This window comes from Lemur catta, chromosome 3 (genome assembly GCF_020740605.2).
Source record: "Lemur catta isolate mLemCat1 chromosome 3, mLemCat1.pri, whole genome shotgun sequence".
Lineage (NCBI taxonomy): Eukaryota > Metazoa > Chordata > Mammalia > Primates > Lemuridae > Lemur > Lemur catta.
The window spans coordinates 43554135-43578623 of record NC_059130.1 but is presented as its reverse complement, the minus strand read 5'-3'; the positions used below and the strand labels follow the sequence as shown (position 1 = coordinate 43578623).

The following is a 24489-nucleotide window of genomic DNA, read 5'->3' as shown; positions in this document are numbered from 1 at the left end:
GTGTGTGCATGTGTGTGTAGGCGGGGGGAGAGAGAGAGAAGGTACCAAGAGGTTAACAGTCAGTAACCTCAATTGTTACAATAAGAATATGGATGAAGGATACATTGGTGTTCATTAATGAAAACTGTTCTCTCAAGTTTTCTGTGGCCTTGATATTTTTCAAAAGAAAAAAGTTAATTTGCTGCCAAGAGAAGATTTTATATTAAAATCTGAACTTTTCAGCTTCTATTGAAAAGAGCCTAAGGCCTTGCAATATTAGGTTCATGCTCTCAAACAACAACATTTAGCTGAACTGAATAGACAGAGGATGTGCCTTCCAGTCAGATCTTATCTGGTTCACTATCCTCATTTATGTTTTCTCACTCCTGTAGGTGTTTGCTTTTGGGACTCCTGGCTTAGAAATTGTTCAATGAACCATGTTGGAAAATGTCCCTAAACATAAAACCTAAGATAGTCTGTTATGTTAGCTTCCAAACATACAGTGAATGAAAAAAAAATTATGCCTACTTAGTGTATTCTATTGCTGTCACTGCTTCTGTAATTATTGCCCTCTGTGGGCCCTAGGTGAATATCTAAAATATATATATAGAGAGAGAGAGAGAGCTTTATGCTTTGTCAAACACAATTTACCAGCTCCCTCTGCTGACCCAATCTGAACGATGAACCTGCTTAAATTCCTTGTAAGTCTTGAATATTAAAATCACACTTCTGGGGTTAGAGAACTCCAGGCATGGAAGAACTTGATGAGGTAATAGTCACCTAAATTACTTTCTCCTTTGGACAGCTCCTATGATGCTTCAGATAGGAGTCGGGATTTTAAGGTTGTTTCCCAAAGTAGACCGCCTGTTTCACTTGAGAAAGGTGACTTGGCGCCCTCTAAAGGCTGCAATGAGAAGAGCGCCGCTTACCACATGCTTTGCCTAAGTGTGAAGGCTTTGCCAGGGCTGTGACGTCTAGGAGGGTGGGGGAAAGGGGCAGGAGGAGTTTATGTCCTGCCAATCCAACAGCTGTGTTCTGACTCATCATTTGGCCCTCCCTTGAGATCACGGAAGTATCAAGCTGTCGAACTAGACAACTTTTTTTCCTTAGTGAGTATACTGTCTGCTGTCATCAGCATGGCAGAAAAGACGAGTGGCTTTTGTTCTAAACTGAGAGCACGTTGATCAAAGTCAGCATTCTGTTTATTTTTCTTTTAGAACAAAGAATTTGGGTTTCGAGTTTTTGTTGTGTTTTGTTTTGTTTTGTTTTGTTTTCCTGAAACAAACACTATCTTTGGCTATTTGAATTTAAGTCAAAGTATCTGCTGTATGAGAACAAGGTAAGTGTCCTGGATTTTTTTTTTTTTTAATGGGGAAATGTTTCCAGAAACTGCTTTTGAAAAGGATGATTATTCTGCTTAGAGAGTGCATTCCTCAAGAAAGAATGTGATTCTCTACTTCCGGAGCCTCTTGATTAGGGTTAAAGCAATAGAATTAAGGAAAGAGTCAGATAGGAAAAGAAAGTTGTAAGGAGACAAAGTTATGTTGTAGAGGGAAACAATCCAAAAGGAAGGTGTCAGTGAGAAAAACAGAATTGTAGGACTTCCAGTGACTCTAGCCTCACCTCTGATTTCATCTTGTGAATGAGATGGGAGTGCCAGGCACTGGGAAACCCAGACCACTCTGCCAATAAAGTGGCAGGTCATCCTGTAGCAAAGTAAGAGCATGGTGGGGTGACAATAAGAAATATAATCAGATTCCAAACTCGAATAAATCATAATTGATTACATGATTTGCAAAGCACCCACGTCTCTCCATGTCTCGTAAAGGAATCATACATTTGCAGGCCAGTCAGGTATGGGGTAGGGTTTTCCTGTTGTTCAGAGATCCAGTTCAATGTCTCCCCACTGCCGTGGAAGTAAATGTAAGCAACCTTTGGGCCACAGAGTTCCTTATGGAGAGTGCTTCATAATTTACGAAAGAGTGTGCACACACCTCTTGTTCTCCCAGTCCTTCAAGCCTGCAATATTCTCTGCTACCCTTGAGTTCACATCTATAGTTGGAGGCGGGGGCAACAAGTACTTGGTTTTCAGACATAAAATGAGTCCTTTCGGCCTAGCGCGGTGGCTCACGCCTGTAATCCTAGCACTCTGGGAGGCCGAGGCGGGCGGATTGTTTGAGCTCAGGAGTTCAAGACCAGCCTGAGCAAGAGCGAGACCCCGTCTCTACTAAAAATAGAAAGAAATTATATGGATAACTAAAATATATACATATATATATGTGTATATATATATATATATATATATATATATATATATATATTAGCCAGGCATGGTGGCGCGTGCCTATAGTCCCAGCTACTTGGGAGGCTGAGGCAGGAGGATTGCTTGAGTCCAGGAGTTTGAGGTTGATGTGAGCTAGGCTGACGCCACGGCACTCACTCTAGCCTGGGCAACAGAGTGAGACTCTGTCTCAAAAAAAATAAAATAAAATGAGTCCTTTCAAGCTATAAGGAAACAGAAAGCAAGCCACTTTAACCCTCCATTTTACAAATGTGGAAACAATGGCTCAGAGAAATCAAGAATTTTGCCCAGGTGTGCATAGCTGGGTAGAGGCTGAAGCAGAACTAGAACTCAGGTCTCTCAATTTCCAGTTTACTCACTCCTTCTTCTTCCTGACTTAAGCAATTTTAAAATGGCTGCCCCTACTTAGAAATTCATAGCCTGTAAATATGGACTAATTTTAAAAGGTACAAATTCCCAATTTGTTTCTACTGCCTATAACAGTCTCTAAGTCAGTTCTTAAAAGACAAGGTGTTTTGCCCAGTACCTTTTTACCCCACAGCCCTCTCAGTGCATCTACCTAGGTCTGCAGGCAGGACTAAACAGAACGGGGGGCTGAGAGTGTACATGCCCAGAACATGCTGCTATTGTGGGACTTAGCACAAGGTAGTGTGTGCATGTCAGCCTCTCTCCATATAGCAGCATCTCCTTGAGAGCAGTCAGTGTGTCATTTTTTTATTTCTAAGACATTATTGCTATTATTTAGTTACCAGGTCTTCTTTTTTTTTTTCCTTTTTTTAGTTTTTAATTTAGCTACAGGGTCTCACTATGTTGCCCAGGCTGGTCTTGAACTCCTGGCCTCAAGCAATCCTCCCACCTCAGCCTCCTGAGTAGCTGGGATTACAGGCATGAACCACCATGCCCCACTAGTTAATTATTAATATCTTCAGGGCCCCGCACTTGGCTCAGTACCTGCACCTAGAGGTACCCAGGACATATCTGTTGAATGACTTACTTTGCTGCCAGCCTATTCTTTTCAGCATATTTTTCACTTTACCAATTCAATTAGCAGCCATTTCTTTTATGTTGTAAATGCAAAGAAAGAGCACAGAAGAGATATGCCAGCTCCAGGCCTCTCTACCTAGTGGCCTGGAAATTCAAGTGTTCTTACTGGTGGAGACCGTTTATTTCTGGTTAGAAGCTGTCTAGACCTACTACTCCTCAACCTGAAGGAAACCACAGGTACATCTGCCTACAGGTATCCAAACTTGTTGATGAATTTTATCTGTGTGAGCTATCTTTTCCAGGGGAAGGAAGGAGAAAAGTACAGAGGTAGAAAATGAACACTGAGTAAATATTTTGTGCTAGGCACTTTTGTGTAAGTAATACCATTTTGTTTAAAGCTCAAACTTTCCTTCACCGTGGGTACCTTTCTTATTTTACAAATAATGTATCTAAGGGTGTTTCAGTAGGTTGCTCAGACTAATACGGCTAGTCAGTAGCAGAGACAAAGTTCAAACCCAATTCTGCTGCTTCCAAAGTCCTTTCTCATTGCAGCCCACATGGCTCTCCCAACTAAATCGAGATTCTCAAACAGTCTAAGAGTCCAATAGGAAGAGCGATACATTTTGCAGTAGATAACAAAGTCAAGTATGGAGATCTCAGTCTTACAAAGGGCAAGATAGCAAATAAATTTGGGAAAAGGCGGCCCTAGGAAATCTTTCTGATCCTCATTACAAGTCCATGAATCTGCTCCAGGATCGGGTGAGTCTGAGAGGTTCGAGGGCTCAGAAGGCTTTTGCTCCCTGTGCTCAATGAATCCATTTTGCTTCTGTGCCTGTGTCTTTTGATCTGATTAGGAGGCAAGCTGCAAAGCCTTGGGGCACAAAGTCCTGCAAGCCCATCCCAAAGGTGCAGCAGCAAACCTGAGCAAAGGAGAGGGAAGAGGCTTAGGGAGGAGAATGACAAGACACTTCAGGCACTCAGACCAACATATGCGCATCTTGGCTTCAGACCCAGAGATCCACATTCAGTGCAAACTCTGCCTCTTATTAGCACTGTGGCCTTAAGTTGTGTCAAATGATGATGCTATGTGTTCCCACATACTCAAGGGGGTTGCAGGGAAAAGCAACATTTCCAATTAAGTCCACTTGATGTGTCAAGGGCTTCAGCATGACATAAACCTAATTTACTGGAATTAACTCATTAGCCCATCTGATCAAGGCAGATGAGATTGAGATATGTGGAAGCCCAAATTATAAATTCAAGAAAAACTAGTTCTAAATCCCCGTGACACATCCTCCAGTCTCCCCGGACAAGTATGAGCACCCTCGTTTCCACCTGACCTCATCTGGGACTCCAGATTCTTCCATATGACTTTCCTTGGAGACTTTGTTTTCTATTATGGTCAGTCTTGCCTCTGTGCGGGGCTAAGAACATCCCCTCAACCCATGTAACAACCTTGTTACATGGCAGCACATGGCTATGACCAGCTATTCTTCAGGACTCTGGATGCTTTGAATAAAAACTAACATTTCTGCTGATTGTAATTCCTAGGATTCAGTGGCCCAAATTGATGGCAAAGGGTTCCTTTAATACCAAGGGGATCTAGGGTCCTGGAGGTGAAGGGGGGAGTCAAGATACTGGCTATGCTAGCTAACAATAATACAGGTGGAATATCCTTTATTCAAAATACATCAGATCAGAAGTGTTTTGGATTTCAGATTTTTTTTTATTTTGGAATATTTGCATTATACTTATTGGTTGAACATCCCAAATCCAAAATCCAAAGCGCTTCAATGAGCATTTCCTTAGAGAGTCATGTAGGTGCTCAAAAGTTTTGGATTTTGGAGTATTTCAAATTTCTGATTTTTGGATTTGGGATCCTCAACCTTTAATAGATAAATTTAATTAAACACTTACTATGTAGCAGGCATACTTATACAACTCTTCCAGCATGTATTAGTCATTTAATCTTCACAACATATCTTTAAAGTAGTTGTTATTATTATTCTTATTGTTCCCATTTATATCACTATAAAAGTTGAGTCCTGTGAGAAGGGATGCCTTCCAACTTTGTCATCTGAAGAAGCTCTGCTTGACCTTCCTCTAACAGAGCACACCATGGCCAAGAGAGTTGCAGTGATTGGAGCTGGTGTCAGTGGCCTGTCCTCCATCAAATGCTGCTTGGACGAAGACCTGGAGCCCACCTGCTTTGAGAGAAGTAATGACATCGGAGGACTGTGGAAGTTTACCGTGCGTGATTCACATCCTCCCATCTCCATCAATCATAATTTGGCCATGTTCTTTATCTCTGCTCAGAGGTGATGGCTTTAGCCTGCCTTGGTGATCAAGTAAGGGAGCAAGCTCACTGCAACAACACCAACAAGTGCCTGGTGCAGTGCTAAACACTGTGCAGGATGCATCCGATCAATCAGTGAGGAACCTTGAAAATGGATAGGGCCAGGGACAGTTGGAAGAGAGAGGAGGAAAGAATAAGTCTGATAGACAAACATGGTTTTGGAAGTTTACAATGATTTCTGGACCATGGACCTTCTATTATAAGATCAAGTAGCAGAGTGTCACATCAGGTTAACTGAAGGCATTGGTGACTGTGGAGCAGATTACACTCCAGGGAGGATAGAGGTTGGCATCAGGGAGTGAAACCCCAGCCCCCTGGCATTGCTCAGGTCTTTGGGAAGAGAACTGGCAAGAGTGAGGCAGGACCCCAGACCTTGGAAGTTCTGAGGGGCAGGGGAGTAGCTTTCATATTATCAGAGTAGAAAGAAACTAGGCACTGACGAATCCTTCTGAGAAGTGGAATATGCACCCTAGGAGGCTACACTCAGGGCCAGGCCAGCTGTTAGGTGACTTGAGCATCGGAAACAGGAGATGTAAGTGGTTAATACCACCTGCCTCTGGGAAGGGTTGGTCCTGGTTACTGGAAGTATTAATAGCAGAGTATTCGGTGGGGACAAAGGGACTTGTCCCATGGTGGAGTATTAGAAGGTGTCGGAAGATGTGAGCCAGGCAGGCACCAGTACTAAACTCCGCAGGGGGAAGAAAAGAACAACATTCATTCAATGCATGTGAATGAGGGAAGTCTCCATAGAAGAGATGGTATTTGATGAATCTTTGAAGGATGGTGAATAAAACAGAATACGCAAATGTGTATAGCCAGGAACGGTCATAACCTTAGGATTATAGCACACTAGAAGGAAAAAAAAACTTTGTCTAGTATACTGTGGGCCTCATCTAGCTACCAAATGTCAATGTGAAGAGTATTGGGTCTGCTTTGTGTACCTTCTGCATTTGACCCAATGGTTGGTTTGATTTCCTTCTCCTATTCTAAAGGAATACAGATTAGTTTTAGAAAATAATATTGAGTTAAACAGAAGGAAAAATACAAATTAAATATCATCACAATACTCATAGGTCAGCACTATTAAAATTTCAACGTAGGCCAGGTGCGGTGGCTCATGCTTGTAATCCTAGCACTCTGGGAGGCCAAGGCAGGAGGATAGTTTGAACTCAAGAATTCCAGACCAGCCTGAGCAAGAGCAAGACCCCATCTCTACTAAAAATAGCAAGAAATGATTTGGACAGCTTAAAAATATATATAGAAAAAAAAATTAGCCAGGCACGGTGGCGCATGCCTGTAGTCCCAGCTACTCGGGAGGCTGAGGCAGAAGGATTGCTTAAGCCCAGGAGTTTGAGGTTGTTGTGAGTAAGGCTGATGCCATGGCACTCTAGCCCGGGCAAGAAAGCGAGACTCTGTCTCAAACAAAAAAATAATTTCAACGTAATTCCTTCTAGTCATACATAGTAGTCCCTCAGTATCTGTGGAGGATTGGTTCCAGGACACCCTCCCTGGCCCCAGCAGATACCAAAATCCATGAATGCTCAGGTCCCTTATATAAAATGGTACAGTATTTGCATATAACCTATGCAAACCCTCCTATATACTTTAAATCATCTCTAGATTGCTTATAATACCTAATACAATGCAAATCCTATGTATACTATAATATTTAGGGAATAATGAAAAGAAAAAATAGTCTGTACATGTTCAATACAGATGCAACCATTCTTTTTTTATTCCAAATATTTTCAATCCTTGGTTGGTTGAACCCACAGATACTGTACTATTTTTTTTAAATGTTATTATAATATTATTTGTCATTCATTCAACAAGTACTTATCATGTTCTTCCACCAGGGTACGATGTTGAACAAGGTAGACAGGGATCCCGCCCTCCTACGGTCTGGTAGGAAACAAACAGAAACAGAAACAATGAACAGATAATTCCAATACCATGTGATCAACTCAGTGTTAGAAGTACAGGGTTCAGTGGGGCCACAACAGCTACCTTATGCAGGGTCACGAAAGGCTTCAAAGTGACAGATAAGAAGGAGACTTGAGGGAGAAATGTGGCTTAAGAAAGATATTGTATTTAATTATTCCAATCCCACCAGTGATTTCTAATAATTAGAGCATGGGCACCCAATGCTGACTTTCCTGAAACTCTTTCAAATTACAAATGAAATACTAACTGCTGTGACCACCCCCCTCGACTGGACTGGCATGAGCCACCCTGATCTCTGTTCTCTTTCCCCTGTCTCCATCACCCCGTCAAGCTAACTGTGCCTTCACCACAGGAATCTTCTAAAGATGGGATGACCAGGGTCTATAGGTCACTAGTAACAAATGTCTGCAAGGAAATGTCATGTTATAGTGACTTCCCTTTCCGAGAAGATTATCCCAATTTCATGAACCAAGAAAAATTTTGGAACTATCTCCAAGAATTTGCTGAGCACTTTGACCTCCTGAAATACATTCGGTTTAAGGTAAGATACTTGGGGTTATGGAACATTGATGAATGGGGGCTGGTCTGTTCAGCAATCTAATGGAAATGTGATGTTTAAGTAAATGTTTTCTTCATTTTATCTCTCTACATAAATAAGGCAGGTAAGAAAGACTCCTCACTTCTGTCTGCTGCTCATGTTTTACTCAAATAAATCATTAAAATACTGAATTTCCTGATGCCTCTTCTAAATGTCAAACTCTTATTCAGGGTAAGGAAAGGAAAAAGAATTTTGTTCATGACATCCATTGGGAAGAAATGACTAGAAGTCTGAACTACAGAAATTATAATGAGGAAGGACTCATTTTCCTAAATTTTCCAAAGCATAACGTATTATAACTCATCTCTTTCTCACTAGGAATAAAAACTGTTTTTTCCTTCCAATAAATAGATTCAAATGTCTTGGGTCCAAGTCTATATTATCACCTTTGAGAATTTGCACAAGTTACTTTATTTTCTGAGGAGATGATAAACCAATATTTATAGACTTCCTATCGTGGGATTGTTAACTAAGTTAACAGACATGGTTATCATACCAGTCATAGCAAGAGGTCTGAAGGCGTTGGTAGGAAGCGAGTGTTTGTCTTTTGCTTTTAGACCACTGTGTGCAGCGTAACAAAGCGTCCAGACTTCTCCAAAACCGGTCAGTGGGATGTTGTCACAGAGACAGAGGGTAAGCAGGATAGCGCTGTTTTTGATGCTGTCATGGTTTGCACTGGACATTTCCTGAATCCCCGTTTGCCTTTGGAGTCCTTTCCTGGTGAGTCATCTCTTCTTCCTTTTTCTTTTTTCTTTTTTTTTTTTTTTGGCTTTATTTTTTTGTTGTTGTTGTTATGTTTTTTTCTTGTGTGTGTATGCCAGTCAAATGTAGCAGTGAGCGGGGGCTGTATACCAACGTTAGTGACACTAATGTTAGTAAGTTCTGATAACCCACTACCATCGGACCAGCCATAGTGAGTCACTTCTATCTGATACTGTGCCTACTCTTCTGGGTTCTTCTAGAAGAAAAGTTATTGATTTATAATTATAAATATTTCCCCATGATGATAAACAACTTTATATTCACTCTCAGAAATAATATGTACAAAATTACTTTGAAAAGTATAAAGCACTATGTAGACCTCAGATCTTATTATTTACTTACTAAGTATAAGTATTATTGTTTAAGCTTTATCATGTGTGTCTAATTTAAAGTCAGTTATCCGTCACATAAGGCTCAAAACTAGCAGAGCTGTCATTAAAAAAAAAAAAATGAGCTTTGGTCTAATGAAAGTGGTTCTGTGGTGACTTTTGAACCACAGGGAGGTCCCTATCCAGATACCATAAAACAAGACCCAGACCATAACCAAGGTTTCTTTTTCTGCTGCAACAAGGGGTCCGGTTATCATCTGTGGTGTATGTATCTAGCTTTGTAAACCTATGTCTTGCTCTTGTTCTATAATCTTATCTTGTTCCCCATCAATAAACTTCACCTCATGCTTGCCTTAAAAAAAAAAACAAGCTTTGATTTTGGGGATCAAATTACAGGTCATTTAAGTCAAGACTAACCTGTAATTCAAAAACTTAAGCTCTTTTTCACTAACCTGATGCTTTAAAAAGAAAAAAGAAGGAAAGAAAAAAGAAAAAAATCAAAAACGTAAGCTGGGTGGAGCGGCACACACCTGTAGTCCCAGCTACTTGAGAGGCTAATGCAAGAGGATCTCTTGAGCCCAGGAGTTTGAGGCCAGCCTGGGCAACATAGTGAGACCTATCTCAAAAAAAAAAAAAAAAAAACAAAAATAAAAACTTAAAGGAGGTAAGAGTATAAGAAAACTTAACAGATTTTTTTAAAAGAAATAAACTGGCAGTTATGCGTGTAAAGGAATATATTCACTCCTTAAAATAGTCAACACAATAATAATCCATATACCTTTTAGACCAGGGCTATCCATAAAAAGGAGTTTTAGAAATTCCCTTTTGGAAATGCTTTTGACTCCAACAGCACATTCTTTCTAATATTAGTGTATTTACTCAAGATTGACAAATCTCTACTTTTTGAGGTCAAAAGGGACTATTTAGAAAGCTAAAAGCTTTCTGATGAGGGAAATAAAATTAGTCAAATGGGGATTATTAACATGTGGTAAAGCTACTCTTCTGTCATGTATTAGTGGCCCTAAAGGCAACTGATTCAGTGAAGTTTTGGAATTTCTTTGAAGAATTGAAAGAACTTTTAAGGAAGAAAGAATGTGAAGAATAAAACTTACAAACTTTGGCAAGAAAAAAAAATGAAAAATAAATCTTATAAACACAATCACAAATTAACAAAAAAATTTATTGATAAACTATGTTTAGGAATCAAGTGCTAATTCAATACATAATTTTGCAAAGAAGCAATATTGCAAATCTGTGGTCCGCAATCCCCAGTCGGCGGCCAGGTACTGGTCTGTAGCATGTTAGGAACCCGCGTGCATCACCGCCTGAACTCCCCACCCCCTCTTCTGCCCCTCCCCCATCCGTGGAAAAATTGTCTGCCATGAAATTTAGGAACCAAGCCATACAGCAAGAGGTGAACAGATGAGCAGCAAAGCTTCATTTGTCTTTATAGCCACTACAGCTGTTCCCCATCCCCCCTGAGCTCTGCCTCCCCACCCCCACCACCCCTCCCCAGGTCCCTGAAAAAATTGTCTTCAATGAAACCAGTCCCTGGTGCTAAAAAGGTTGGAGACCGCTGTTGTAAATGGTGGTTGAGTTTCAGGCTTGCTGCTGGTCGGGGACTAAACACAATTGTACAGTGCTAAAGGAATAGGTAACCACCCTTTGTAACAATGTTCCTATGGGAAAATGTGTTACATGTGCCAAACTATTGATATGGATGCTTTTGGAATTTATTGTTTTGTCAGATTTAGGATGGTGTACTCTTTACATCCCACTACCTTCAGTTCCACATAGGAACTATAACTTCTTAAGATTCCTTTTTTGGTTTTGACTAATCACCACAGTATCTTTCACAAATAGCTTTAGGACCTCTGTTGAAACGAATGTTTTACTTGGGAGCACGAACTCTTCTCTGTCTAGAAAGTATCAGAGCCCTTTCTACCCTGTCAATTGGAAAAAATCCACTGAAAGCACAAGCTTTGCCTATAAGGTGTCACTACAACTATTTGAAAGTTGAAATCATGACAAACAACCTTTTTTAGAATCTCTATTGTTGAGCTAAAGGAAAAAGCTGAGGCACAAAGTATAATTTTAACGAGTTCACTTAAGTCAAAGTGAGGACAGCTGCGTGGGAAACACTTCAAAGCCACCTTGGGAAGTGCTCTGTTCCACCTTTGCTACAAGTAGGGTTTAAAGACAACAGGGGACACAGAGTAGGCTAATACAAAGGTTTTTGACAGAAATTCTCATTGGTTTACAGAAATAACATTGATTAGTCATTGGCTATACATTGTTGAACTATAGGCTATGAATTATGGTGTCCAGTGTATGACATGGTTAGGTTAATTCATGGCTACTCGGCATCAGTAAGTCTAGAGCCTACATAGGAAGTGGCTTCAAGAAGTGGTTAGCTCAAGGGGAGAGTGAGCGGTGACTGCTGTCCCATTTCAATTTCTCTCTCGGCCTGATCATTTAAAGGGGGCTCACATCCCTCAAATAAAAAGTTTCTCTTATTTCTGAATATAAACTATCTTTTTTCTTTTTTCCTGAATTAGTTTTGATTTACCAAATAGATCTCTTTTTTTTTTTCTGGCACTGCATTGACATAATCATTGACTCAGAACTACCTACATATTCTATATTTTTTGGTGCTAATGCAGTTACAGAGAACCTATCATTTGCAAGGCACTGTGTTAGGTCACATGAAAGATACAAACTCCGTGAACCAAAGTTGAGCCCTCAAGTTATTCTCTCCAGGAAAACCTCAACAAATGTCTGAATGCCCTACTCTCTAATGCATTTGATGTATATTCTGTTCCCAGTTCTTGAAACCCTCTTAGTGCTCCCCTTTTCCAATTCCTAATCATCCTTCAGATTTGGTCCTTAAAAAAAAAATTACCTCCTCCAGAATACCTCCCTGGCTCAGTCCATGCTGGATGCCACACGGGAGCCATCACAACACCGCCTGTTCTAAGAGGCAGCGTAGTATCACGCCTGACAGCTGAGCTCTGGAGCCAGACATCCTGAGCTCTCTTCTGGGCTCTGGTGCTTACTCTACGGCAAGTTTCTTCATCTCCCAGCACCTCAGTCTCAGCTTTGGTAAAATTGAATAAGAATATGGCTATGATCACACTACTGCCCTCTAGCCTGGGCATCAGAGCAAGACCTTGTCTCTGGGGAAAAAAAAAAAAAGACCATCGTCCACCCTGTGGTGTTTTCATGAGGTTTAAATTAGTTAATACGTATAAGGCTCTTAGAAGAGCACGTGGGACTGGCATAGCAAGGGCTACACATGTTAGCTATTGTCTGTTTACTTAACTATCTCCCCACTAAAGGACAAATTCCTTGAGGGTGGGGACTGCCCTTTATCCATACATTCCTTAGACCTAACATAACACCTTCGGGTATGTTGAAAGGACAGGTTGTACAATCATTAGCCAACTGCATTTCTTCTTTTAATACCCCTGTGGACCTGGTCTATGGGACGTGTCCTTCTCCTGCCCCTGGATTAAATGAATCTAGTTTCCACTTTGTGCTTCATAGTCTCCAAGGGTCAAGGTCATAGTGTGGTCTCCTTGATCCCCTCAGACCTGACTCCATGGCAACATCACAGAAAGTGACACAGCACTTTAAAAATTCCTTACACGAAATTGTCCAACTTCTAACTCCTAGCAACTGCAACTTCAACCATTTTTTTAAAAAAATTTTTTAATTTATTTGTATTCATTTTTATTTTTTTAGAGATGGGGTTGCACTCTGTCACCCAGGCTGGAGAGCAGCGGCACAAACAGCTCACTGCAGCCTCTGACTTCTTGGCCTGAAGCGATCCTCCCCCCTCAGCCTCTGGAGTAGCTGGGACTAGAGGTGTGCACCACCAGCCAGCTAACTTCAACCATTTTAGACTCTCAAATTGGGTGTGAGGCAAAGGATTGCAAAACTGGCCTGCATACCCGTTCTCTGCAAATTCAGCATAGCCAGTTTAAGGCCTCACTTGGAGTGCAATAACTTGTTATTTTCCCACCTTCTGGGGCCTCACCAGGCAAAGAATCCTATTAAAACATTTTTTTATGTATTGTAGCTATTCAACAGATGTTACTGAGTAAATGAATGAATCAACAACTGAATGGTATATTCTAGAAAAGAGTTTAATCTTTATACATTAAAACTGCAAAACCACTTGAAGCAGTGGGGTAGGAGGCTATCTAGTCCTCTAAACTGCTGAGCTTCCCTTTCTGATTCATCAGTGCTCCGTCTCACCTGTCACTGGCCTCATCACCACTGTTTCCTGTCACCTCTCAATTTCCACTGCTGCTGCCTCCACTGTAAACAGCCCTACTGCCACTGTTACCACCATTCTTAGTGTATGCGAACCCATGGCTTATGTCTGCCAAGGAGATAACTACCAAAAATAAATCAAAAGGAGAAATATTTAGTAGCCTTTCTTACATATATAAATATCTTAATAGCTATGCTTCTGTTGAAAGAGTGCTAGAAGCTTCACAAAAGATTAGTCAGAAACAAGTATAAATAATGTAAGAATAAAGTGCAAATAAGCATATAATGTAAAAAAGCATCAAGCATATAATAAAGCATAAAGTGAAATAAGCAGAAAGTAACATGAGCCCACATCACAAGAATGATTTTTTACAAAAGAACTTGCCACAGAATTTCTTCTGTGAAAAATTTTCGCTGAATTAAAATTCAATTTGTAAACATTATATAAACAAATCACATTCTAATAGAATATATCTACTAGGTAAAATAACAAGCATCGACAACTTATCTTTTGTTTTTTGAGATGCTTATTCAGTACCCAAAATAAGATGTCAAGTAAGTATTTAGATATGAGCATACTGGTCCCTGGGAGAAATCACAATTGGATACAATACTTAATGTAGATGACTATAATGACATGGAACTAGAAACAATCTAATTCTTGTTTAGGATGTTCAGGGTAGTACATAAGATGTTTCTTATTATTTGTGTGCAGTGAGTTTGATTTCTCAAGTAATTGCTTTCAAAGGGAACACTCACATGGAATATAAGATCACCTATATTTTTTAACAAGGCAAGTTATACTAAATTTATATGTGGGCTCACAACATCCCAAGGGAGAAAGAAATCATATTCTTGTTCTACTTCTGCAACTACTGGTAGGAGCAAAGGGCCGCCGTGTTTCCAGGACTTCCTTTTTCCCAGACCCTATCCCTGCATACTGGGAAATTACAACTTTATATATTTTGGATTTTCTGATCCTTCCCTCCCCTCAGGAATCCATAAGTTCAAAGGCCAGACCCTGCACAGTCAAGAGTACAAGATCCCAGAAGGCTTTCAGGGCAAACGCGTCTTAGTGATCGGTCTTGGGAACACTGGAGGAGACGTTGCCGTGGAGCTCAGCCGAACAGCAGCTCAGGTACACTGTCTCGGAATCGGTGCCCTCATGCCTGTCATCATTTATGGTGGCTGGAGAGAGGTATTCAAGACTAGAAAACACACTGGCCAAGTGCTAAATTTTGCAGACACAGACTAAGCGAAAAAATCTCTGAAAGTCATGAAGCCACTCATGGTCCTCCTTGAACTATTTAAAAAGCCACGCTTTATAGAATTGAACCATTTCCAAGAAGGGCCTGGGAAAATTGTATGGATGCCAGACCACTAAGCATTTTTCAGAGGTGCTACTTAAGAAACAAAACTAAATGGGCAAATTGCTCCATCCAGGCCAATTATCTTTTCTTTTAATACTCCCCCTTTGTCATTCTGGCAAAACCTCCAATAAGAATAGAAAGGGGAGTTTGTTTTTCTGAATCTCTCCAAGTTTTCTACTAGACGTCAGATATGTACCTTATTTTAAGATAAAAGCAACCTTTACCTTGCCCAAGAAGTATACATAATAATTTTAGAAAGTCCAAGCTGAGATTCACAAATTAGAAATCTATTCCACTTTAGCATAAATTATAGGACAATGATTAGACCTGTTAAGACTAGATTTTTGGCCGGGCGAGGTGGCGCATGCCTGTAATCCTAGCACTCTGGGAGGCCGAGGTGGGAGGATCGCTCCAGGTCAGGAGTTCAAGGTCAGCCTGAGCAAGAGTGAGACCCCGTCTCTACTAAAAATAGAAAGAAATTAGCTGGAAAACTGAAAATATATAGAAAAAATTAGCCAGGCATAGTGGCACATGCCTGTAGTCCCAGCTACTCAGGAGGCTGAGGCAGAAGGATCACTTAAGCCCAGGAGTTTGAGGTTGCTGTGAGCTAGGCTGACATCACGGCACTCTCGCCCGGGCAACAGAGCAAGACTCTGTCACCAAATATAAAACAAAATAAGACAAGATTTTTATTTAATTCAGTTAAAATTGTTTTCCAAAACTTCACTTCAAATTCTACATTATTTACATGCAAAAAAATTTCTAGCTCAATACCATATTTCTACAAATATTACAATTCTGTGTTTATAATTCTAGAAACATAATAAAAATACTTAACAGATATATAGATCAGGTAAAATGAGTTCAAGAACAATGACATATGAACAAATAGTCATATACTGATTTGTGTACAAATTCACCAGTCCTCTGTTGTCATAAGACCAAAATGTTATAAGACCATTCGAAACACATTGAAAAAAAATACTGCAAAATGATGGACATGTATTTATCCTTCTTGCTTTACTTTTTTAGGTATTTCTCAGTACTAGAACTGGTACCTGGGTTGTCAGCCGCTATTCAGAGGGGGGCTACCCCTCTTCTATGATGGTTATAAGAAGATGCCATAATTTGATTGCACAAGTTCTGCCTTCATGTTTCCTAAACTGGATTGGAGAGAGGCGGATGAATAAGAGATTTAATCATGAGAATTATGGATTAAGTATTACAAAGGGGTACTTAAATCTTTTTATTCAATAGAAAAATTATTAAATCAGTATTTCTCATTCTATTTTATTCAGAACTTAAAATGTTCAATAATTGTAATATTGCTTTTGTTTATCCTGTTCTAAACTTATTACCCTAAGACAATGTCCATCAGGTACCACAGCAGTTCTTGAAATAGGAATATTCTCTGTCTGGTAACAAAAGCAGTAATTTATGAAACTAGAAATGATTCTTGAAAAATCAGAAAACTTAAATTGGCTTTGAGCAATCTTGAAATTACTGCCAGACAGCAGTGATCCCATGCGGCTAAGGGTCCGCTCTAGCTAATCTATAATAAATGTCTATTCTGGCTGAGTGATTTGAGGTGTGATTTTTCTAATAGGAATTCCTAAAATGATATATTTTAATATACATCTGTATAGAGTTGCAAATTGGCAAGAAAAAGAAAACCTTTGAAATGCATGTAAGGTCATTAAATGTGATTTTATTATATGCTTGTATGCTTGACCCAAATATTTTATATTTTCCTCTGGTAAGTTTTTTTGTTTTTGTTTTTGTTTTTGTTTTTTTGCCTGTGTTCTGTTCCTTGAGCTACCTTTCAACTTATAAGGAAAACTAATGACAAAGGATGATTCAATACGTAAATTTTATAGAGATATATGTTTTTATTTAAAGAATTTCTTGCTAATTTCTTCTTAGCCTAACATCATTCCCTGGAGGCCTACGTGACGTGAGACCCAAAATTGATCATCAAACAGATTATTGTATACTCTATCTTGATGCTCTGAGAAAAACATTGCTCCAGAAATTAGTTCCAAGAGATAGAGAATCTTAAACCCCAGGCAGGAAATAGTAGGTTTAGTTATTTTCCACCTGTCTTTTACTGGGAGTGGGAAAACAAAACATGTTATAAACATAATAAGTCAGGTAGATGACTTTGAATTAGACACTGGTCAATTCACTTCCTTGGCTTGGCAGGTGATTTCCCTGAATCGACTAAATAAATCATTAGCTGAAGTTTCTCATAGATATAATGACAGTGAATAATTTTCTCTTCTGTGTCCAAGGAAAAAATCAAAATTTATTGTGAACGATGAGCTGCCAACCTGTATTCTCTGTGGGACAGTCACCATGAAAACCAGCGTGAAGGAGTTTACAGAAACCTCTGCTATCTTTGAAGACGGGACAGTGGAAGAAAACATTGACAGTGTGATCTTCACTACAGGATATACGTTTTCTTTTCCCTTTCTTGAAGAACCTCTCAAAAGCCTCTGTATGAAGAAATTGTTCCTATACAAGCGGGTCTTTCCCTCAAGTCTGGAAAGAGCAACATTAGCCATCATTGGCCTCATTGGCCTTAAAGGGTCCATCTTAGCAAGCACAGAACTCCAAGCACGATGGGCCACAAGAGTATTCAAAGGTACCTTGACTCTATTTAAAGCCTCTCTTTGAATCTTAAAATTAGTGTCCTGCCATTTAGCTAAAATCAAACAGCTGGGAACTAAAATAAACTAACAAAATATTTTTTTAAAGTAGTGAACAATTAACTGTATTTGTAATATGATGGGTGTGCTATGTCATTTAATGGGACTGAGTGGAAAAAGAGGTTTTGACTCTGGATGAAATAAATTTGGACAACAGAACATAATCAAATTTCTCAGAGTAGCTAAAATTATTAGAAGCTTCAGGATCCTGGTCTGTTCCAGGCTATTCTAGTCTAGTCTACTTATTCCTAAGTCTTTTTTTATTGTTTTTTTTTTAATTAAAACTTAAGAGCACCAAAGAGAATACTCCTAAGTCTTTACATTTATTACTAGAGGTATAATCTTATATTGTTTCCAAAGAAAAATATTGGAATAATGCACCATGTAAATAAAATTGAGATCTGAGGTGACAGTAACCTTTAAGAAGTGCCCATAAAAATATTTTAGACACTGGAAACTATTTGCTGTCCGTTATGTAGTAAGAGCTCAGATACTGGAGTGAGAACTACCAGGGTCCAATTCCAACCTTGAAACTCATTAGCTTTGTGAGATCCTGTCTAAATCTCAATCCCTTCATCTGCAAAATGGGGATAATAAACTCTCTTTCTCAAGAATTTTGTAAAATAGGTAATGTCTGCAAAGCAATTAACACAGTACTTGACACACAATAAATGTTCATTAAGTGACCACTGTTGCCCTCACTGTTGCTATCATACCTCTTGACAGTAGGGCAAGGTTTAGATTAGTAAGCATTTTAAAGAATTGCAATTGTATTATTTTAAATATAAACAGCAATCACAATAGAGTCAACCAGCTGTCCCGTAGTAGAATTCTGTCCTTAATAAATAAAAACAATCTCCAATAATTTATAAATAGCATTTAACATAGTACTAAGTCATGTTGACTTCTATCGCACTGTACAAATGTAATAATATCAACCATACTTAAAAACCTCATGTTCTCCTAAATTGACAAAAATTTTATTTGAATAGAGGAGGGGCCAATTAAAGTGCTTTCACAGCATTATCCAATTACATTAAAACCACAAAGACTCTTAAGAATGTGTTTATTTAAAGTATATTATGGTGAGCTCCAAAACAAAATACTAATTAGAATGATAAAGCTAACAAAACAAACTCTTTTTTTTTTTGAGTGATAAAGCTAACAAAACAAACTCATTTAAATAGATATAGATATAGATAGATATTTTTTTAGACAGGGTCTCACTCTGTTGCCCAGGCTGGAGTGCAGTGGTGCCATCATTGCTCACTGCAGCTTTGAACTCCTGGGTTCAAGTGATCTTCCTGCCTCAACCTCCCTAGTAGCTGGGACTACAGGCATGTGCCACCATGCTCAACCATCAAAACTCATTTAGATCACACCATAGAAGTAATTGCATCCTTCTATAGAGAGCTTCCAAGAGGCAATCCAGAAACCACCAATTAAAGTCTCGCAACTGCCTGGGTTGCAAGACCCATCTCTACAGCAAGACCTCATTTCTACAAAAAAATTTTAAAAATTAGCCAGGTGTGGCAGTGCACACCTGTAACCCCAGCTACTCGAGGGGAGGCTGAGGCAGAAGGATCGTTTGAGCCCAGGGGGTTGAGGTTATAATGAGCTATGATCAAGCTATGATCAAGCCTAGGCAACAGAGGGAGACCCTGTCTCTAAAAAGGCAAATAAATAAATAAAGCCTTGCTAGTTTTTTACAGGATAAAGTGAGCTGTACACTACAGAGCTGAGTCAGTCCTATCTTGGGTGAAGGGGTAAACCCACACCCTGGGGTCAGCACTAGGCACCTGGCAACAGCAGGACTGGCCAGAATGGAATGGTGAACAGAGTGGACTAGCAAGGTCACAAGTGGCCTGAGGTTGGGGGTGGGGGGAGGGACAGGGTTCACATTACAAGAGAGGGTATTGAGGTTCCAGGAACCCAGAGGACAGAATGGGATTTTAGACTCTGGGGCAGCTGGGCAACTGTAAAGAATGACCAGGATCCAAACTGTAAGGCAAGAACAAGGTTTAGAATTCAGAAGAGCAAGAAGAGCAGAGTCCAAGTGCTGAGACTGTCTAGGTGGGAGACTGGGAACGAGCTAGTCCTCACGGCAACTCCAGCAGACAGAGGCTCTGTGAGATGAGAGACTGCCAGGCCCTTTCCACACTTGGGGCTCCCCATATAACAAAAATGAAGGTGTGTCAAAGCCGGGTTACAAAATGGGCTCATTTTAAGTGTTTACATTTAGCCAACTAATAACTTTCACATACACACACATGCACAAAAGTATAATATGGGATATGTATACAATATAAATTACATTGGATGGATAGATGATAGATAGATTCATAGATAGATAGATAGATAGATAGATAGATAGATAGATAGATAGATAACAAGTAAATAGATAGAGGGGAGAGACAGAGAGCAGATGAAGAGGGATGGGGCAGACCAGCTGGTGCAGGTGCAGATGACTGGTGAGCACGGCGTAGGCTGAGGGCTGAGCCACGGAGGTGTCTCTCCTCACAATTCTGGCAGTAGAGTATCCTGGTTAAATGAGTTAGGAGGGAGATTTTACGTCCAGAAAACTATCCTCTTCACTCCAATTACATACTGAGCTTTGACTCTCATATGTTCCAAAGGGAGGCCAGAAATGAGAAGGAGAAGAACTTAAATATTGCTAAAAGAAAACTCATGTGTGACTTAAGTGTTGTTTGTGATTTTTCTCATAGGACTCTGTAAGATACCTCCATCCCAAAAATTGATGGCTGAGGCTACTGAAAAAGAACAGCTCATTAAAAGGTATGCAATATAGCTTGCTTTACGGAAAACTTACAAATATATTCTGTTACCCAAAAAAAGGATTCAGAGTATAAAATCCATTCCTAAAAAAGCAGGAAGGCAGGTTGGCAATAACTCTACATTAGGAATCAGAAGAATATGTTCTTAGTCCTAACTCTGCCACCGTTTAGACATGCGGCCTTAGACATGTCATATGGGGACACGGTCTTGTTGGTGGAACACAGAACCTGGCCCTCCTACGGGTGGCAATCCTGTCTTCCATTGACCCCCCCAAAATCCATTCTGTCTTCATTCTCTCCCCACCTCTCAGGTTGTTCTTTCTCTGTATTTGCTGGTATCTCCTCTTCCTCACTCCTAAAAATCAGTGAGTTCCAACCTTTGTCCTGAGACCTCTTCTGACTTTGTTCACACCCACTCCTAGGTGGCCTCATCCAGGCTGGGGCTTTAAATACCATCATATACTCATGGCTCCAAAACTTGTGTCTCTAACCCCAATCTTTCCCCAGAACTCCAAACTCCTAATCCAACTCTCTCTGGATAGCTCCACTTAGATATTTAACAGGAACGTCAAATTTAATGTATAAAAATGAACTCTTGCCTCCCTCCACTCGCCCATGTGCCCTGTAAATGGGCCACTCTGACACTTTCCCCTATCTCAGTTAATGGCTACTCATTCTAGTTAATCAGTCAAAAATCTTGGAGTAATCCTTTTCTCTTCTTTTTCTCTCACATTCCACCTGAGCAAATACTGTTAGTTCCTATCTTCCAAGTGAATCCAGAATTCACCCCAGATCAGGCCACCAACATCTCTTACCAGGACACTTGGTGCTGCCTCTTCTCTGGTCTCCCTTCTTGCACAGTGGCTATTCTATAGTCTAGTCTTAACACAGCAACCAGAATGAGCCACGCCACATTGCCCTTCCCTTCAATACCCTCCGATTGCTTCCCTTTCACCCCAGAAGCCTCCCTGCGGCCTCTGCAGCTCTACAGAGCACCCAGCTATCTGTATGCCCCCACTGCCTACTGTTCTCCCACCTCATCCGCGCTGCTTCAGGCACTGTAGCCTCCTCCCTGTTCCTCAAACACGCCAACCACAACCCCCTCAGGACATTTGCACTTGCTCTCCCTCTGCTTGGAATGTCCTCCCCAAACACCTGCATGGCTCACTCTGTTCAAAAGTCACCTCATAAAAGAGAAGCCTTCTATGACAACACTATATAAAATGGCAACACACCCAGTTTCACCATTGCCCTCCTTTATATTTTTCATAACGCCCATTACCACCTAATATATTACATATCTACTTGCCATTGTTGTTGTTGTTTTTAATAGTCTGTTGACTTCCACCATTAGAATGTAAACTCTTTGACAGCAAGGACTTTGTTTTCTTCACTGTTGCATCCCCAGCACCTAGAATGGTGCCTAGAATGTGACAGCCACTTAATATTTATTTATTTATTCATTGAATGGATGAATGATTGCTGTTCATCATGAAAGTTTACTAACAACAGAAATAAGTGTAAATGAAACCTTCACATACACTATGCCCCTACCTGTAGCAAGCTCAGTCCTGGTGTATCAAATATGGCCCTCTCAACTCACAGTTAACATCAGTAAAAAAATTCAGGTCCTTGTATATGTGATGCTTTTTGATCATGTTCATTCATTCAACAACTATTGCATTTGGACTGATCAGACTTTATCTTCATATCAAATTCAAGAACCTAAAACATTATTTAAAACTTCTCTTCCAACTGCCTCCTTTTATCCTCTCTAACAAAATTAATTACCCTCATAGATACTGTAGATAAATTCCTTTCATTCTTTCTTTCCAACATAGGAAAACTTTCTCAAACATGGTTCAATTCCCAAAAAAGAAACAAACTGGTGGGAGGAGGGGTGGATCTGATAACTTGAGAAATGCAGGGCAGGAGTCATTAATAAGAGTCATCCATCTTCTTCCCTGTCAGGGGTGTGATTGCAGATACCAGTGAAGACAAACTCGACTACATTTCCTACATGGATGATCTCGCTGCATGCATAGGCACGAAGCCCAACATCCCACTTCTGTTCCTCAAGGATCCCAGACTAGCTTGGGAAGTTTTCTTTGGACCATGTACCTCTTACCAGTATCGCCTAATGGGCCCTGGAAAATGGGATGGAGCCAGAAATGCCATCCTGACCCAGTGGGACAGGGCACTGAAGCCTTTAAAAACGCGAATCGTTCCTGATTCCTCCAAGCCTTCCTGCATGTTACATTGTTTGACAGCTTGGGGGGCGCCTGTCCTACTTGTCTCTTTCCTACTCATCTATAAATCACCTTTTTTGAAATTGGTGCGAGATAGACTACAGGATAGAATTCCCCCTTACCTAGCAAGTATTTGGCAAAGATGAATCTGATTGGTCATGAGGGTGGCACCAAATCATATTAATTCTGTCTCCAAGTATCTTGTACATCCCTGCTCTCCTCTCCATCATAGCTGCTATAACCCAAGTTCAGATCCAATCATTTCTTATCTGAATTATCATGTAGTCTTCTTCTTTGTTCTCAGTACCTTCCCTATTGCCACCGACACCATTATTCTAAAATAAATATATGGTCATCGTTTCCATCAAGGTCTGGGTAGGAATAAGGTAGCGCTCACATTAGGCCACGGGTGGAAATTTTAATAGAGAGATTACTATATTTGAAAAGATTTGGGCAGAGTATAGGAAAATCACAGGGATTATGAAGTACTCCCAGACTAGTAACAGTGACGTACCTTTACTATCCCCAGACCTAACGAGGTAAGAGAAGAAAGCAATTACTAAAGAGAAAGCCAGAACTGTGTAGAGGGGGCCACCTAACAAGAGCTGTGACCTTCAGCTGAACGATAAAGGCAGTGCACCGTGATTCCAAAAGTAGAGATCTGGGGGAATACATTGAATAACCATACCCTCTTCCCTCCCTCTGATCCCCTGTCAGTGCTCCCCACTGCCAAACCCAACCAAAAGTCAGAGGCAAAGTTGCCAACTGACGTCGCCCATGGAGGTCAGCCTCGTGGGGCACAGAGCAGAGCACAGATAATGGAGAGTGTATGGAGGGGCAAACAAAGCGATCAGGTTTAGTCATGCTGCCTTCCAGTATAAACTTCCTCAGGATTTCTGTCTTGGTTAGAGATAATACTCCAAATTCTTTAGCCTAGCAGAGGGGGCCCTTCGTGATCTGAGTCCCTTTGCCCAACTCACCAGAGTCCTCTCCTGCATCTTCCCCCCAATTTTAAACCTTACCATCCAGCACTACCGAGCTATTAACCTCCTCACTCTGGCACAAGCTGTTGCCTTTGCCAGGCATGCGGATCTATACCGTACCTGCCTGGGAAGCTCCTGTTTGTCTTTCAAGAGACCCAATTATCTCACTGTGTGCGGCCCCTAAATCCCCAAAGCAGAGTTGATCACCCCTGTGTACCAGGTGCACCTTGTGATGCTCTGGTATTGCTCTTTTCCTACTGTAATATCATTTTCTTTGTGAATCTGTCTCCTAATAAATGGTGAGTTCCTAAAAGGAACCATATCTTGTTCATCTAAAACATTATCTGGTCAAGTCACAATTTGGTAGAATAAATAAAATAAATAAACAAACAAACAAATAAGTAAATAAAACATTACCTGGGCCAAGCACAGTAGCTCACACCTGTAATCCCAGCACTTTGGGAGGCCAAGGTGGGAGGATTGCTTAAGCCCAGGAGTTTGAGGTTTAAGTGAGCTATGATCACACCACTGCGCACCAGCCTGGGTGACAGAGCAAGACCCTGTCTCTAAAAAATAAACAAATAAATAAATAAATAAACTTAAAATGCTTGATACAAAGTATTGTTAAATAACTATATGATAAACAAACAGTGGCTTCGTCGGCTGGCATTCCTTGTCTGCTGGCTCCTACCTACATTCTTTTCTTCTGTCAAGGTGATAAAGTACCTCAAATTCCCTTAGCCTTACAAACAATCAAGGGCAGTCCACCAACAGCTAGTTTTATAAGTAAAAGACAATCCGTGTGGCAATGATAGCAAATATAACTATACAGTCACTGGGTGCCAAGTGTGC

At 40.4% G+C, this 24489-nt stretch overlaps 1 protein-coding gene across 2 annotated transcripts; it reads left to right on the top strand.

The window, feature by feature from the left end:
- The first annotated feature begins 1052 nt into the window (after window positions 1-1052).
- On the top strand, window positions 1053-24078 carry FMO4 (flavin containing dimethylaniline monoxygenase 4). 2 transcript variants are annotated; one of them, XM_045547386.1, is made up of 9 exons: window positions 1053-1318; window positions 5376-5515; window positions 7918-8106; window positions 8721-8883; window positions 14528-14670; window positions 15935-16134; window positions 17194-17546; window positions 20337-20406; window positions 22377-24078. In XM_045547386.1, the coding sequence occupies exons 2-9, from the start codon at window positions 5384-5386 to the stop codon at window positions 22798-22800; spliced, it is 1674 nt and encodes a 557-aa protein (XP_045403342.1). In that variant the 5' UTR covers window positions 1053-1318; window positions 5376-5383; the 3' UTR covers window positions 22801-24078. The 2 variants fall into 2 exon arrangements, with proteins under 2 accessions (XP_045403342.1, XP_045403343.1); XM_045547387.1 differs by lacking the exon at window positions 1053-1318 and adding an exon at window positions 3290-3502.
- The last annotated feature ends 411 nt before the right edge of the window (window positions 24079-24489 follow it).

What these genes read in the sequence shown, in the direction of transcription:
- FMO4 (XM_045547386.1), top strand. Translation starts at nt 5,384, where the DNA reads ATGGCCAAGAGAGTTGCAGTGATTGGAGCTGGTGTCAGTGGCCTGTCC. An exon ending in TGAAATACATTCGGTTTAAG is followed by an intron (nt 8,107 to 8,720) that starts GTAAGATACTTG and finishes TTTTGCTTTTAG; the next exon opens with ACCACTGTGTGCAGCGTAAC. An exon ending in TCAGCCGAACAGCAGCTCAG is followed by an intron (nt 14,671 to 15,934) that starts GTACACTGTCTC and finishes TTACTTTTTTAG; the next exon opens with GTATTTCTCAGTACTAGAAC.